The sequence below is a fragment of the Pleurodeles waltl genome, chromosome 3_1 (genome assembly GCF_031143425.1).
Source record: "Pleurodeles waltl isolate 20211129_DDA chromosome 3_1, aPleWal1.hap1.20221129, whole genome shotgun sequence".
Lineage (NCBI taxonomy): Eukaryota > Metazoa > Chordata > Amphibia > Caudata > Salamandridae > Pleurodeles > Pleurodeles waltl.
Window position 1 is genome coordinate 605,576,455 of NC_090440.1, and position 18,129 is coordinate 605,594,583.

The window sequence follows — 18,129 nt, forward strand, 5'->3', positions numbered from 1 at the left end:
GGGGATATAGAGGGGGTCAATTCCCAAGGAGTAGGGGAAGATTCCAGACTCCAAAAACACCTCCACCTAAACAGTGACTTTCAAGTCACGCAACCCCTTCACTCAACACCAGTGGGGGGAAGACTAAGCCAATTCTACCAATCTTGGCAACAGATTACAACAGACAATTGGGTATTAGCAATAATCCAACATGGCTATTGCATAGAATTCCACAAATTCCCACCAAACATCCCTCCCAAAACACGCAAAATGTCACCACAACATTTAGAACTTTTAGGACTAGAAGTTCAAGCACTACTGCAAAAGGATGCAATAGAGTTAGTACCAGTACAACAAAAAAACACAGGAGTTTACTCCCTGTACTTTCTAATTCCAAAAAAAGACAAAACATTAAGACCAATATTAGAACTCAGGACACTAAATACCTACATCATATCGGACCATTTTCACATGGTCACACTACAAGACATCATTCCACTGCTCAAACAGCAAGATTACATGACCACATTAGACCTAAAGGATGCGTACTTTCATATACCAATACACCCTTCTCACAGAAAGTACCTACGGTTCGTATTCAAAGGAATACATTACCAATTCAAAGTGTTGCCATTCGGAATAACAACTGCACCAAGAGTGTTCACAAAATGTCTAGCAGTAGTAGCAGCACACATCAGGAGACAACAGATACATGTGTTCCCTTACCTAGACGATTGGCTAATCAAGACCAACACAGTAAAAAAATGCGCAAACGACACCACATGTGTCATACAAACCCTTCACAAACTGGGGTTTTCCATCAACTATACAAAATCACACCTAAAACCGTGTCAGACACAACAATATCTAGGAGCAACCATCAACACATCAAAGGGAATTGCCACTCCAAGTCCACAAAGAGTGCAGGCATTCCACAAGGTAATAAGTGCTATGTTTCCAAACCAAAAGATACAAGCAAAATTTGTGCTAAAACTTCTAGGCATGATGTCATCATGCATAGCCATTGTCCCAAACTCAAGACTACACATGCGACCCTTACAACAGTGCCTAGCATCACAATGGTCACAGGCACAGGGTCAACTTCAAGATCTGGTGTTGGTAGACCGCCAAACATACCTCTCGCTTCTATGGTGGAACAGCAAAAATTTAAACAAAGGGCGGACATTTCAGGACCCAGTGCCTCAATACGTTATAACAACAGATGCTTCCATGACAGGGTGGGGAGCACACCTCAATCACCACAGCATTCAAGGACAATGGGATATACACCAAACAAAATTTCATATCAATTACCTAGAACTGTTAGCAGTATTTCTAGCGTTAAAAGCCTTTCAACCCATAATAACACACAAATACATTCTTGTCAAAACAGACAACATGACAACAATGTATTATTTAAACAAACAAGGAGGAACACACTCAACACAATTGTGCCTCCTAACACAAAAAATATGGCAGTGGGCGATTCACAACAACATTCGCCTAATAGCACAATTTATTCCAGGAATACAAAACCAACTAGCAGACAACCTTTCGCGAGACCACCAACAAGTCCACGAATGGGAAATTCACCCCCAAGTTCTGAACAAGTACTTTCAAATTTGGGGAACACCCCAGATAGATTTGTTCGCAACAAAAGAAAACTCAAAATGCCAAAACTTCGCATCCAGGTACCCACACCGCGAATCACAAGGCAATGCTCTATGGATGAGTTGGTCAGGGATATTTGCATACGCTTTTCCCCCTCTCCCTCTCCTTCCATATCTAGTAAACAAGTTGAGTCAAAACCAACTCAAACTCATACTGATAGCACCCACATGGGCAAGACAACCTTGGTATACAACTCTACTAGACCTTTCACTAGTACCGCATGTCAAACTACCCAACAGACCAGATCTGTTAACACAACACAAACAGATCAGGCATCCAAACCCAGCATCATTGAATCTGGCAATTTGGCTCCTGAAATCCTAGAATTCGGACACTTAGACCTCACACAAGAATGCATGGAGGTCATAAAACAAGCTAGAAAATCTTCCACTAGACACTGCTATGCATCTAAGTGGAAAAGATTTGTTTACTACTGCCATACCAATCAAATACAACCATTACATGCCTCTACGAAAGACATAGTAGGATACTTACTACATTTGCAAAAAGAAATCTCGCTTTTTCATCTATAAAAATACACCTCGCAGCAATATCTGCTTACCTACAAACTACTCATTCATCGTCTCTATTTAGAATACCAGTTATTAAAGCATTCATGGAAGGGCTAAAAAGAATTATACCACCAAGAACACCACCAGTTCCTTCATGGAATCTTAACATCGTCTTAACAAGACTCATGGGTCCACCTTTCGAACCCATGCATTCCTGTGAAATGCAATATCTAACCTGGAAAGTCGCATTTCTCATTGCAATCACATCCCTCAGAAGAGTAAGTGAAATACAGGCATTTACCATACAAGAACCATTTATTCAAATACACAACAATAAAATAGTTCTAAGAACAAATCCAAAATTTCTGCCAAAAGTAATCTCACCATTCCATTTAAATCAAACAGTAGAATTGCCAGTGTTCTTCCCACAACCAAATTCCGTGGCTGAAAGGGCACTACATACATTAGACATCAAAAGAGCACTAATGTACTACATTGACAGAACAAAGCTAATCAGGAAAACAAAACAACTGTTCATAGCTTTTCAAAAACCACACATAGGAAATCCAATCTCTAAACAAGGCATTGCTAGATGGATAGTCAGATGTATTCAAACATGCTATCTTAAAGCCAAAAGAGAATTGCCTATTACACCAAAGGCACACTCAACCAGAAAGAAAGGTGCTACAATGGCCTTTCTAGGAAACATTCCTATGAGCGAAATATGTAAGGCTGCAACCTGGTCTACGCCTCATACGTTTACTAAACACTACTGTGTAGACGTACTAAATGCACAACAAGCTACAGTGGGCCAAGCTGTACTAAGAACATTATTCCAAACTACTTCAACTCCTACAGGCTAAACCACCGCTTTTAGGGGAGGTAACTGCTTTATAGTCTATGCCAAACATGTGTATCTGCAGCAACATATGCCATCGAACTGAAAATGTCACTTACCCAGTGTAAATCTGTTCGTGGCATTAGTCGCTGCAGATTCACATGTACCCTCCCACCTCCCCGGGAAGCCTGTAGCCGTTTAGAAGTAGATCATAAATCTTAAACATTTGTACATTTGTAAATAATTATTATAAACTCTTAACGTACATACATATTCACTCCATTGCATGGGCACTATTTATAGCAAACAACTCCATCCTCACCCTCTGCGGGGAAAACAATCTAAGATGGAGTCGACGCCCATGCGCAATGGAGCCGAAGAGGGAGGAGTCCTTCGGTCCCGTGACCAAAAAAGACTTCTTCGAAGAAAAACAACTTGTAATACTCCGAGCCCAACACCAGGCAGCGGACTGTGCCAAACATGTGAATCTGCAGCGACTAATGCCACGAACAGATGTACACTGGGTAAGTGACATTTTCAATATTGATCTTTTATTTATGCGCATGTTTTGTATCAGATATGGTTATTATGGTACAATGTGCATAACTACTGCTCTCTACTCTGTTTCAAGCATGTGAATCTATGAAAGGTCCAATACTGGAGTAATAAAATAAATTACTTACCTGTAACTGTAGTTCTCCAGTATTGGAATCTTTCATAGATTTACATGCGACCCACCCACATCCCCAGATAAGCTCACTTCACATTTGTCTCTCTCTCTCATTTTCCTATCTTTAACACACTTGTGCTTGGAAAATATGAGGTGCTGGAGCTTCTCTCAGGAGGATTCGGTCGCCTGATTGGTGGGTACTCAAGTTTGGTCCTTTTCCTAAAATGATTCTGATAGACTGTTAAAGTGAAGAGGCCTAGGGCCTTTCTTTGTTAATATATTTTAACACTACTTGTGTAATTTATACCAGGGGCTCCCAGCTCGACGACGGGGAATGATTCAAGCATGTGAATCTATGAAAGATTCCAATACTGGAGAACTACAGTTACAGGTAAGTAACTTATTTTCTTTCTCTACAGAAAAAAAATAGGAACGTAGTCAAAGCTCAAGCAGGTGAAGGACACTCAGTGGGAACAAAAGCAGTACTTGGGACATGAACATCGGGATAGATAAACGTATAAAGAGGAAATATAAGCAGCGGGTGCTAACCAAACAAAAGCATGGAAATATGAGTGTCTATGAAGCCAACCAGTGGTAAGCAATGGCCAGGCTGAAAGCCTCATTTAAGTTAGCCAAATGTCTAGTAAGTGACAGTGCATGTGCTGTCCCAGGCGAGACTTATAAATTAATTCATGTAAAATAATGATTACAAATGTATTAGAAGTTATTCCAGTGCCGTAGTATTACCTTTTCACATTTTAGTTGTATCAATTAAATGTGGCTCATTTTGTGTTAGATATTGCTGTAATTTTTAGCAAACTTCTACTACTGACATATTTTAAGACTGCAAACTACAATACCATTTTTAAGAAGGTAGCTATTGTTTAGAAGGTTTTAACGCAGGAAACAATCTCCCACTAAAAGTAGGGTTTATTCAACGTTTAATTTTCATTAATTACAGGATATTTTATTTTAATATTGAATGCTCTGAAGGGACGGTGTGTTGTGAAGATATGGTGATAGACTGCACTGTATTCTTTATGTAAAGAAAATCTTAAACGTATTTCTCGAGTATTAGCTATTACATATAAGCTGAAAAAGTAGCCTTTTTGAGTTTGAAGCTGTGTAAGGAGACACTCAACTTTATTTAATGCCTAAAGCTTTGACGCTAATTGCCCATACTTTCATGAGTATTTTAACTTTACCTGATTTGCATTCTTCGTACTCCAGATTACTTGAGTAAGAGGTGAACATTGGCTGATTCAATACCATTGCTAAAGTTGTAGATTTTTCTTTGAAAATATATTTTGAAAACTATTTGATTTTTAATTGGCAGGTTTGCACTAGCATCCCATTTCTTCTGGGGGCTCTGGGGCGTAGTGCAGGCAAAGATCTCGTCCATCGAATTTGGATACATGGTAAGTAAAAACATCCTTCCCCTGTTACCCTTTATGAAGAAAGTGTATCACATAAATCTGAAATTGTTTTAATTGAAGTATGAAATCAGTAGAACTATTAAATAAGTTCGAATTTTGTCATTGGACTGATGGAGGCTGTGGAGCCTGATGAAAGGGTTAACATTGTATTGAGGATCTCAATCTGATAATGAGATTAGTGTGTTAACTTCAGCTTTAATCTTAAGGTAATAGGGTGGAAAGGTGGCTAAGAATACCTTTGTACTTGGTTCTGGCACACACAATGCAGATGCCATTGGCATTTAATCACTGTTCCTGGCTTTCTCCTGAAGATTGGTTCCAGAAGTATTAATTGAGATCTAAATTCCATTAGCAGTGACCTTCGTACTAAGGAGGCCATAGCTATTGGCCCTAGCCGAAAAATACTGACTAATGCCAAAGAGTGGCTTCTCTCTACTCCCTCACCATCAATTGGTAAGTGAGACTGTTCAGCATACTTGGAGGGCAAATGGAACAAAGGCACACAGACTCAAAGCATGACCTCTAAGAAGACAGCTTATAATAGGCAAACAACCTAGGACAGACAAATTGAGAAAAGAAGTACTCCTTGTGTACAAGAACAAAGTTTCACTTAGAGGTACTTTACATTGAGATAAAACTGCCTTAGGAGGGAATTCAAATATATTCTGAATTAGAGTAGTCAACTTGTGGGTGAAAGGGAAAAATGTGTATTGATAGAGCTTCACTGAATCGTCCTCTTAAATAGGTTTGTGTGTTCCATGGATCTCTAAAAAGTATATGTTCATCACCAAGAAACATAGGCCCTCATTCTGACCCTGGCGGTCGGCGGAGAGACGGCGGTCGGACCGCGAACAGACCGGCGGTATTAAAAATGGCATTCTGACCGCGGCGGTCCCCGCCGCGACCGCCCGCTACTTCTCCACTCCGACCGCCGCGGCGGTCATGACCGCGGGGCTGGAGTTTGCGCACTCCGGCCCGGCGGTCGTCCCAAGACCGCCAAGGGTATTATGACCCTGCCTACCGCCGCGGTTTCTTGCGGGCGGGAACCGCCGTGCGAACCATGGCGGTAAGCACTATCGGGGCCAGGGAATTCCTTCCCTGGCACTGATAGGGGTCTCCCCCACCCCCCACTACCCACCCGAGTCCTCCCCCCACACCCTCCACCCCCCTGCCACCCCCCAGAGGTGGTACGAACCCCCTCCCCACCCCCACCCCGACATGCACATACATGTACCCCGACATGCACACACCCCCAACATGCACATATACACGCCCCCTACACACACATACACAACGGGGACACATACCCGCACACATACATGCCGACATGCGCACCTGCCGAACAGCACACATTACCCATAGACACAGCAGCACCCCCCGCCCGCATACACGCACTCACACACCCACTCTACACACTCACACGCACACCCCCATGCACGCCCACATCACACAACACCCCCCACCCCCTCCCCTCACGGACGATCAACTTACCTTGTGCGTTGGTCCTCCGGGAGGCGACGGGAGCCATAGGGACGTGCCCGCCAACAGAAGACCGCCAACAGAAGACCGCCACACAGAAATGTGGGTCGTAATTCTGTGGGCGGTGTTCTGCTGGCGTGGCGGTGGAGGTTGACCAGTCTCCACTTTCCCGCCGACCGCCAGTGTGGCTGCTGGCGGTTTTCCGGCGGAACGCTCCCAGCGGTCAGAATGCGCACAGCGGCACACCGCCGCGGTCGGCGGTCTTCACCGCGGCGGTAACTCAGCGGTCTTGCGAAAAGACCGCCAAGGTCAGAATGAGGGCCATAGTCCTGAGGTTTATATGTCCTCTTTACAGGAGCACACTTGGTGTCATTATGAGGCCAAAAGAGAGAACCCTGTGTCTTCAAATAAATAGGGGGTGTTCTCAAAGTGCATATTGTTAATGGCAACTCCTGAAGGTGCCCTCCAGCAGAAAGTGCTCCAGGACTTAAAAACTGTAGTTTTGATAATGTGACTGAGTTTGCTTTACCACTGCAAATAATTTACCCTGAAGGACGTTTTGGCACATTTAGCCCGACAAATGCAACAGATCTTCATAAATAAGACCATTTTGATTTTTGTTCTTCCCTCATTAGTCCTCTCCTGCGAGGACAAGTGTGAACACGACACTAAGTCACTAAGACAAAAAAATTGAAGTCAACGATTCTTTAAATATTGTCTTGCCTGTACTCCAATCTCAATATCTGTGGAGTCTTTATTACGATATATTGTGTCCTTTGTAATGCCACCAAGACTGAACGTTCACACCACAGAAGGAAAGGCAGCTAGTGCATCTATACTCTGAAACATAACTATTGCAGGCTTTTGCAGAACTTCTGCCTTACCATCAGTATATAGATTATATCTGGAGTTCTGTCTGGATGCCAAAATGGTATAGGCGTCTCTGCAAATAGGTGAATTACTAGGTGTCTTTCCGCATTGCTCTCCTAATATTTTTCAAAATGACGAGATTTGACCATATTCTATTCTGTGTTCATGAAAATCCTTGTTGGAGAAAGAATCATAACTGGTAATCCGTCTTGCCCATCATGGGACTTGTTGCTGAATTCATACACAACCTACCCACCTCCTCAGTAAACAAAGCAAATTGTTGAACAAAATAGCAGCAGTTGGCCTCGAAATATTATTATCCGATAGATTTCTAGTCTCAGATTCCTTACCTTAGAATTATCCCCAGGTGCCAGATAGGATCCAGAAATAGGTTCATGAGCAGTACCCCTGCATTCTGGTTGGTTGTGACGTTCGGATCTACTTGGTGTCATCAGCACTGCAAGTGACGTGCTCAGTACCTATAAGGGTGCCTGGGGTAAACAGTGGATGTTTCCTCGATTAGCCTTTACCATGCATACCATTACATCGATTGTAATGGTATGGGCTATTTGCTATAATGATGGTGACGGCTATTGGCGTCGTTAGAGGAAACTGAACGATCATTCTGTTTCCTCAGAACGAGCTGCAACGTGCCTTACTCCTTAGGGTCTGGGGGCTGTTGGTTTAGGGAGAGGGTGTTGGGGGGAGCGTTATGTTTTAGGACTGGGCAGTTTTCCAGTTAAGTGCGGGGGGGTTGCGCTTGGGGGGTGGGGGGACTGTTTTAGGGAGAGTGCGGGGTGGGAGAATAGGTTTTAGGACTGGGGAGGTTTCCGGGATTGGTATTGGGCCTCAGGGTACTGTTTTAGGGAGGGGGCAGGGGGTTATGTTTTAGGGTGAGGCCATTTTGTAGCTTAAGTGCAGAGTGGGGGGTTGGGCTTCTGGGTGTGGGGGGGGACTGTTTTAGGGAGGAGTGTGATTAGGTTTTAGGGCAGGGGGTCGGTTTTTAGGATTAGATGGAGGATTGGGTCTAGGGGGTACTGTTTTATGGAGGGGTGGGGGTGAGGTATTAGGATTTAAGGGGGGGGAGTGGTTTTCAGGCTTGAGGGGTATTGGGCCTGGTGGGTAATGCTTTAGGGATGTGCAGGGGTTATGCTTTAGGGTGGGGAGTGGTTTCAGGTTAAGTGCAAAGGTTGGTGTTGGGCTCAGTGCAGGGTACTTTTTTTAGGAAGGGGCAGAGGGTGGGGGGGCATTGGGTCTTGGGGGTACTTATTTAGGGAGGGTTGGGAAAGTTAAGTTTTAGGGCAGGTGCGTGCTAAAGCATATGCGTAGTAATGGCATTCTCAAACACTCATGGTAACGGCGTGTGTTGCAACGGAATGTGTGGTTTCGATATACAACCCCACCTTAGCACACTGGCTTTGGCTCTTTTCTTTCCACAACGGTCATTGCTGATCCAGAGAAGAGCAAACCAGTGTTTTTTTTTTTTTTTTTTTTTTTTTTTTTTATTGACCTTTTCGACTTTTTGTTAACAGATTTTTAAGACTGCCTCCCGGTGTGGCTGGGATATCCATAAGGAAGGCTGGTTTCAAGCCCTGTGGCACCTGTCACCAACAAATGTCGGTGATGGACCTGCACTTCATCTCTTTAGTGCCTCAAGAGCAACTACAACACGAAGACCTGTGTCAGTTGTCAGGCCGTGCTCTCAAAGGCCTCGAGGGAGCGGCCTCTCCAGCTCCTTGCTTTTCGATGTGCAACAGCGCCAGTCTCAATCCCAGTCGGGAGGAAGATCCTGGGATCTGTCGCAAAGCCATTCCAAGAGGTCTTTGCCTTGTTCAACAAGGGAGCATTAGCGTTCAAGGTGGGCTCTGTGGTGCTGGGTCTTTACGTCTCCCACACATTCCTAGTGCCAGAGCAACCCTTGCCCAACTTTGTGAATTTTTAGCCCATACACCTCATATTTAGGCAGCCTGTCCCCCGCTGCAGCACCGTCGGCCCCACAGACTTGGGAGGGCCCCTTCTGTCCTCTTCTGGATGGGTCCTGAGTGGCACTGGTTGTGCCACATCAACTTTCCCTGGCTCCACTACCTACGTCCCTGGCAATCACTGGCAACATGGTCCCCATACTTCATCCCGACTCTAAAATAGATGGATGTTGTCTGATTTTGGCACTGACTGGGGGCTCACCACCCAGATCAGAGCTTGTGTTGTATTCCTTTGGGCTAGGACGTGGGGATGACTGGCAGGGCCCACTGGGGGCTGATGAATACCAGGCCCTAGAGGTCACCAAAGACACCTGTTGGGAGGATCTGGCAGATGCCAGTCAACTAAACCCATCCCCAGATACTGGCTATGGAGGAAGGAGCCTCATTTGCTATGGTGATGCTGAGTCCTCAGTCCTTTGTCCACCCACTGTGGCTGTTGATGGTCTTGACTGAGGTCCTTCTGTCGAGTAGGCGCTCATTATTCTAATGAGACTACTGGATTTTGAGCAGAAAGATTGTCCACAGTGTGGGAGACTGAGTCCGGCCCATGGTGGGTGACACCTGTCGCTCTAAATCCGGGTTTTGCTCCGGCTAACTAGCAGTGCCTCATCTCTACTAGAAGATAGGGATGATTGGGCAGCCAAGTGCATGACATATTAGGCTTCTCAGGGAAGTCGTGGTCACTCAGGTCACATCCGGTTCTCTCATTCACAATACAGTATCATATACAAATGGTAGACAGAAGCAGTATATGTTTCAATGGCAGGTTTAATAAAACAAAGCATTCAGCAATCAGCATACAGTTGTGGTTCCCTGGCTGGAATCTCCCTCTTAACGTGTAATGGGACTATGAAGTGTTTTTATAATAACATAGCTGATGTTCTAAGAAAATGTCCCTACGTAAGGATGTGTATTTTCGGCAAATGTTGGAGACTAAACTTCTACCACGTTCACCTGCAATGTACCAAACTGTAGCCTTGACAAGAATGTCTTGTTTGAGAACACAGTGCTGAATTGAGCAAAAACAGTTAAATAGATGAAAATAAAACAAGACAGTAAAACCGGTTATTGTAAAAATAATAATGCGAAGCCAAATAAAATATATCTAGGTTAAAGTGCACAGCGGCCTAATGTGTCAAACTAACGTGCATGGAGCTATTTCTAAAATGGCTACACAACACTTGTAGGAGGCTGGCCTTGCTTATAGTGGTACTTGCACCCTGTGCCAGGTCCAGTTATCCCTTATTAGTAGACTAGAGGTGCTTCTAGCAGCTTAGGCTGATAGAGGTAGCTGTGGCAAAGCAGCATAGGCTGAACTAGGAGACATGCAAAGCTCCTACTATACCACTTATGTCATATAGCACAATATCATAAGAAAACACAATACTCAGAGTTACTAAAAATAAAGGTACTTTATTTTTGACAATATGCCAAAAGTATCTCAGAGAAAACCCTCACTTAGGAGGTAAGTAATGTGCACAAGTTATATGTACACAAACCCACAACAGGTAAGTAACAGTAAGAAAAGTAGTGCAAACAATGTAGAATCACAATAGGATGCAATAGGTGAACATAGGTCTAGGGGCAACACAAACCATATACTTCAAAAGTGGAATGCGAATCACAAATGGACCCTAGACCTATGGGAGCTTGTGGAGGGTTGCTGGGACTGTAAGAAAACAGTCGGTGTTCAAGATACCCCACCCCAAGACCTTGAAAAGTAGGAGTAAAGTTACCCTACTACCCCAGAAAGACACAATAGTCAGCTAGGGGGATTCAGCAAGAACCACAAGCACCAGCAAAACACTGAAGACGGATTCCTGGACGTGAGGACCTGCAAAGCAAGGGGACCAAGTCCAAGAGTCTAGGAACTTCTTCTTTGGATGGAAGATGTCCCACGGCGTGCTGGCTGTTGCAGAAGTGTTTCCACGCAGAAATACCGCAAACAAGCCTTGCTAGCTGCAAGGGTCGCGGTAGAGGTTTTTGGGTGCTGCTGGGGACCAGGAAGGACCAGGATGTCGCCCCTTGGAGGAGGAGACGGGGGCGGGGGGTTGTAGGAAGTTGGCTCTGTATGTGCTATTTCAAAGTAAGGAATAGCATGCACAGAGTCCAAGGGTTCCCCTTAGAGGTAAAATAGTGGTAAAAATAGATAATACTAATGCTCTATTTTGTGGTAGTGTGGTCGAGCAGTAGGCTTATCCAAGGAGTAGTGTTAAGCATTTGTTGTACATACACATAGACAATAAATGAGGTACACACACTCAGAGACAAATCCAGCCAATAGGTTTTTATATAGAAAAATATCTTTTCTTAGTTTATTTTAAGAACCACAGGTTCAAATTCTACATGTAATATCTCATTCGAAAGGTATTGCAGGTAAGTACTTTAGGAACTTCAAATCATAAAAATTGCATGTATACTTTACAAGTTATTGACAAATAGCTGTTTTAAAAGTGGACACTTAGTGCAATTTTCACAGTTCCTGGGGGAGGTAAGTTTTTGTTAGTTTTACCAGGTAAGTAAGACACTTAGAGGGCTTAGTTCTTGGTCCAAGGTAGCCCACCGTGGGGGGTTCAGAGCAACCCCAAAGTCACCACACCAGCAGCTCAGGGCCGGTCAGGTGCAGAGTTCGAAGTGGTGCCCAAAACACATAGGCTAGAATGGAGAGAAGGGGGTGCCCCGGTTCCGGTCTGCTTGCAGGTAAGTACCCGCGTCTTCGGAGGGCAGACCAGGGGGGTTTTGTAGGGCACCGGGGGGGACACAAGTCCACACAGAAATTTCACCCTCAGCGGCGCGGGGGCGGCCGGGTGCAGTGTAGAAACCAGCGTCGGGTTCGCAATGTTAGTCTATGAGAGATCTCGGGATCTCTTCAGCGCTGCAGGCAGGCAAGGGGGGGATTCCTCGGGGAAACCTCCACTTGGGCAAGGGAGAGGGACTCCTGGGGGTCACTTCTCCAGTGAAAGTCCGGTCCTTCAGGTCCTGGGGGCTGCGGGTGCAGGGTCTCTCCCAGGCGGTCAGGGGAAGCCTCGGGATTCCCTCTGCAGGCGGCGCTGTGGGGGCTCAGGGGGGACAGGTTTTGGTACTCACAGTATCAGAGTAGTCCTGGGGTCCCTCCTGAGGTGTTGGATCGCCACCAGCCGAGTCGGGGTCGCCGGGTGCAGTGTTGCAAGTCTCACGCTTCTTGCGGGGAGCTTGCAGGGTTCTTTAAAGCTGCTGGAAACAAAGTTGCAGCTTTTCTTGGAGCAGGTCCGCTGTCCTCGGGAGTTTCTTGTCTTTTCGAAGCAGGGGCAGTCCTCAGAGGATGTCGAGGTCGCTGGTCCCTTTGGAAGGCGTCGCTGGAGCAGGATCTTTGGAAGGCAGGAGACAGGCCGGTGAGTTTCTGGAGCCAAGGCAGTTGTCGTCTTCTGGTCTTCCGCTGCAGGGGTTTTCAGCTAGGCAGTCCTTCTTCTTGTAGTTGCAGGAATCTAATTTTCTAGGGTTCAGGGTAGCCCTTAAATACTAAATTTAAGGGCGTGTTTAGGTCTGGGGGGTTAGTAGCCAATGGCTACTAGCCCTGAGGGTGGGTACACCCTCTTTGTGCCTCCTCCCAAGGGGAGGGGGTCACATCCCTAATCCTATTGGGGGAATCCTCCTTCTACAAGATGGAGGATTTCTAAAAGTCAGAGTCACCTCAGCTCAGGACACCTTAGGGGCTGTCCTGACTGGCCAGTGACTCCTCCTTGTTTTTCTCATTATCTCTCCTGGACTTGCCGCCAAAAGTGGGGGCTGGGTCCAGGAGGCGGGCAACTCCACTAGCTGGAGTGCCCTGGGGCATTGTAACACGAAGCTTGAGCCTTTGAAGCTCACTGCTAGGGGTTACAGTTCCTGCAGGGGGGAGGTGTGAAGCACCTCCACCCAGAGCAGGCTTTGTTTCTGTCCTCAGAGAGCACAAAGGCTCTCACCGCATGAGGTCAGACACTCGTCTCTCAGCAGCAGGCTGGCACAGACCAGTCAGTCCTGCACTGAACAATTGGGTAAAATACAGGGGGTATCTCTAAGATGCCCTCTGTGTGCATTTTTTAATAAATCCAACACTGGCATCAGTGTGGGTTTATTATTCTGAGAAGTTTGATACTAAACTTCCCAGTATTCAGTGTAGCCATTATGGAGCTGTGGAGTTCGTTTTTGACAGACTCCCAGCCCATATACTCTTATGGCTACCCTGCACTTACAATGTCTAAGGTTTTGCTTAGACACTGTAGGGGCATAGTGCTCATGCACATATGCCCTCACCTGTGGTATAGTGCACCCTGCCTTAGGGCTGTAAGGCCTACTAGAGGGGTGACTTACCTATGCCACAGGCAGTGGGAGGTTGGCATGGCACCCTGAGGGGAGTGCCATGTTGACTTAGTCATTTTCTCCCCATCAGCACACACAAGCTGGCAAGCAGTGTGTCTGTGCTGAGTGAGGGGTCCCTAGGGTGGCATAAGACATGCTGCAGCCCTTAGAGACCTTCCCTGGCATCAGGGCCCTTGGTACCAGGGGTACCAGTTACAAGGGACTTACCTAGGTGCCAGGGTTGTGCCAATTGTGGAAACAATGGTACATTTTAGGTGAAAGAACACTGGTGCTGGGGCCTGGTTAGCAGGGTCCCAGCACACTTCTCAGTCAAGTCAGCATCAGTATCAGGCAAAAAGTGGGGGGTAACTGCAACAGGGAGCCATTTCTTTACAGGGGTGCTCAGCAACTCAGAGCCCCCGCAGAAGCAGGCAGCACCCGCAGAAGTACCTGAACACTTAGAAGATCTGTGAACTCAGATTCACAAAAGGAGGGTCCCACGATGCTGGAGTCCAACTCAGAGGGTTGAGTACTGCAGGATGGAGTGCTACGGACCCAGGCTAGGCTGTGCACAAAGGAATCCTTGGAGAAGTGCACAGAAGCCGTAGCAGCTGCAAATCATGCAGTACACAGGTTTGCTGTCGGCCGTGGAGAGGCAAGGACTTATCTCCACCAAAAGTGGACTGAAGGATCACTGGACTGTGGGGGTCACTTGGATCCAGCTCCTGTGTTCCAGGGACCACGCTCGTCAGGACAAGAGGGGACCCAGAGGACCAGTGATGCAGTCTTTTGGTGCCTGCGTTAGCAGGGGGAAGATTCCGTCGACACAGATTTCTTCTTGGCTTCCAGTGCAGGGTGAAGGCAGACAGCCCTCAGAGCATGCACCACCAGGAAACAGTCGAGAAAGCCGGCAGGATGAGGCGCTACAATGTTGCTGGTAGTCATCATGCTACTTTGTTGCGGTTTTGCAGGCGTCCTGGAGCAGTCAGTGATCGATCCTTGGCAGAAGTCGAAGAGGGAAGTGCAGTGGCACTCTGGTGAGCTCTTGCATTCTGAAGAATACCCCAGAGGAGCGACCCTAAATAGCCAGAAAAGGAGGTTTGGCAACCAAGAAAGGAGGTTTGTCTACCAAGAGAGGTAAGAACCTCTCAGGAGGGGTCTCCGACGTCACCTGCTGGCACTGGCCACTCAGAGTAGTCCAGTGTGCCCCAACACCTCTGAATCCAAGATGGCAGAGGTATGGGACACAATGGAGGAGCTCTGGGCACCTCCCCTGGGAGGTACTGGTCAGGGGAGTGATTACTCCCCTTTCCTTTGTCCACTTTCGCGCCAGAGCAGGGCTGGGGGAAATCCCTGAACCGGTGTAGACTGGCTTATGCAGAGATGGGCACCATCCGTGCTCATCAAAGCATTTCCAGAGGCTGGGGGAGGCTACTCCTCCCCAGCCCTTCACACCTATTTCTAAAGGGAGAGGATGTAACACCCTTTCTCAGAGGAAATCCTTTGTTCTGCCTTCCTGGACCTGGGCTGCCCAGACCCCAGGAGGGCAGAATCCTGTCTGAGGGGTTGGCAGCTGCAGTGGAAACCCCGGAAGGGCAGTTTGGCAGTACCCGGGTTCTGTGCTAGTGACCAGAATGGTATTGGGATGACAATTCCATGATCTTAGACATGTTACATGGCCATGTTTAGAGTTACCATTGTGACGCTACACATAGGTAGTGACCTATGTGCAGTGCACGCGTGTAATGGTGTCCCCGCACTCACAAAGTCCAGGGAATTTGCCCTGAACGATGTGGGGGCACCTTGGCTAGTGCCAGGGTGCCCACACACTAAGTAACTTGGCACCTAACCTTCACCAAGTGAGGGTTAGACATATAGGTGACTTATAAGTTACTTATGTGCAGTGAAAAATGGCTGTGAAATAATGTGGATGTTATTTCACTCAGGCTGCAGTGGCGGGCCTGTGTAGGAATTGCCTGAGCTCCCAATGCTTGGCAAAAGAAATGCTGCAGCCCATAGGGATCTCCTGGAACCCCAATACCCTGGGTACCTAGGTACCATATACATGGGAATTATATGGGTGTACCAGTGTGCCAATGAGAATTGGTAAAATTAGGCACTAGCCTGCAGTGACACTTTTAGAAAGCAGCGAGAGCATAAACACTGAGGTTCTGGTTAGCAGAGCCTCAGTGATAGTTAGGCACCACACAGGGCATACATTATGAGCACTGGGGTCCTGCCTGGCAGGATCCCAGTGACACAAGGGCAAAAACAAACACACATACAGTGAAAATGGGCGTAACATGCCAGGCAAGATGGTACTTTCCTACAACACTTCAACCAGGAGTCACCACATCTGAAACACCTCCTGTTTAACAAAGTCCTCACAGAAGTCCTACTCTAGGCCTGATCCAAGCCCTGCACTGGAGCTCCTGTGAATAGGTTGATGGCTGCCACCGTCGCCCTGCCCCAGGGGGCCCAAGTTTACTTACAACACACTCCACTCTGGAGAGTTTGGTGGTCCAAGCTTTTGCTTCCATATTGAATCCTGATGCATTCCCTACCCCGGACCTGGAATCAGAGGTTGGAGACCTTGGGGAAGATACCTTTTGGGCCGATACTCCCTCTTGCTGTGGGACTGAGTTGCACAGGTCCTACCTTTGGTCTCAGGAGGCCAGATCCATACTCTTTCAGACTATTGCTGATAGGAGAGATGCAGCTAAGATCGCCATATGCTGTGGGCTGGATGCAACCAACTCGCTAGGCAGTGGTTTCATCGCCTGGCCTTAAGCCTCATGCCTGGCTGAGGATGACTGGCTTTTCTGGGGATATCCAGACCTCACTCATGGACATGCCCTTTGATGGCTCCCATCCCTTCAGAGACGAGGTGGACTAAGCTCTGGAGCGCTTTAAGGACAGCAGGGCTACAGCCAGGTCTCTAGACCTTTCCATGGCCCCTCACCAACTATTGCCTTCCTTTGGCTCCTTTCGTTGCAATGGAAGGGGCTTCCATCTTTGTATCTAACTGGCCAGCAGATTTCTCAGTTTTTGAATGTCTGACGTGGAACCCACAAGCCTCGTGGGTCAGGCAGCCAGAGGTCTGGCCAGTCCACCACAGCCTCCAAGCCCCTTTAGTTTGCCCTCCGATCATCATAGCCACCCAGTTTAGCATCAGGATATGCCATCACCTGCACCACTGGAGATTGATAACATCTGACTACTTGGTTTATCAGATTGTTCAAAGGATAATCCATGCCACCCACATACAATCAGATGATGGAGGAACACATCTGATTACTCCACCAGGAAGTGCAGGCTTTCTTGGCCAAGGGAGCCATAGCAAGTGAGTAGGCTGGCATCAGAAGTAGGTTGTTTTTATTCCTGCTACTTTCTGATGGCCAAAAAGGACAGAGGCCTTTGTCCTGTCCTAGACTTGCACCCTATTCTTCCTGAAAAAAGGTCAAAATACCTGTGGAAGTCCTGTATGCTCTGGACCTGGGAGATTAGGTGGTAGCTGTGGACTTGCAGGGCACATACTTATTTGCACATCCCTGTCCTGCCTGCCCAGAGATTTTACCTACAGGTCACTGTGTGCCACAAGCACTTTTAATTTGCTGTGCTATAATTTCGCCTTACCATACCCCTTCGGGTGTTCACCAAGATGATGGAGTAGTGGGGGATTGCAGCTGATCTGCAGAGATCAGGGTGCAAGTCTTCCATATCTCGATGACTGGCTGTTTGGGGGGGTGGGGGGGTCCCCAGCCCCAGCCCCATCCCCATCCCCATCCCCATCCCCATCCAGTCCTCTCCAGACTAAGGCGGACTTCCTGCACTCGCTAGGGTTCTTTGTCAGCATGCCGAAGTCACACCTTATTTCTTCTAAGATGCTGCCTTTCATCTGAGCTGTTCTGGACACAGTACAGTCCTGAGCTGCAAGTCCAGGATATTCAGGCTACGATACTGTTATTTTAAGCTCTATCCTGGATTTCGGTGAGACTGAGGCTGCTGGGCCTCATGGTCTCCTGCATCATGCCAGTGACTTGTTCCCGCTGGCATTTGGTGGCTCTACAGTGGGACCTGAAGATTTAGTGGGTGCAGCATCAGACAAATCTCTCTGATGTGATCCAGATCTCGTAGGGCACTGCAAATGATCTGCATTGGTAGCTGACGAACCACAATTGGGTCAGTGGCAGACTCCTTTTCCAAACCATATCTGACGGTAGAAACAGATGTCTCTCCTGGGCTTGGGTGACCATCTGGGAGAGGTGGAGATCAGAGGACTCTGTTCTCCGGAGGAATTCAGACCAGTTGGGGCTCCAACCGATCCAGTTGGCAATAAAAGCCTTTCTACCCTACATTAAGGGTAAGCTAGTGC

General features: G+C 47.1%; 1 protein-coding gene across 1 annotated transcript in view; it reads left to right on the forward strand.

The window, feature by feature from the left end:
- CHKA (choline kinase alpha) overlaps positions 1–18,129 on the forward strand; it is a 288,141-nt gene that overhangs the window by 207,757 nt on the left and 62,255 nt on the right. Inside the window, exon 11 of the mRNA XM_069223051.1 lies at positions 5,007–5,088. Within this exon, the coding sequence (XP_069079152.1) occupies positions 5,007–5,088 (82 nt within the window). The remainder of the gene's footprint in view (positions 1–5,006; positions 5,089–18,129) is intronic.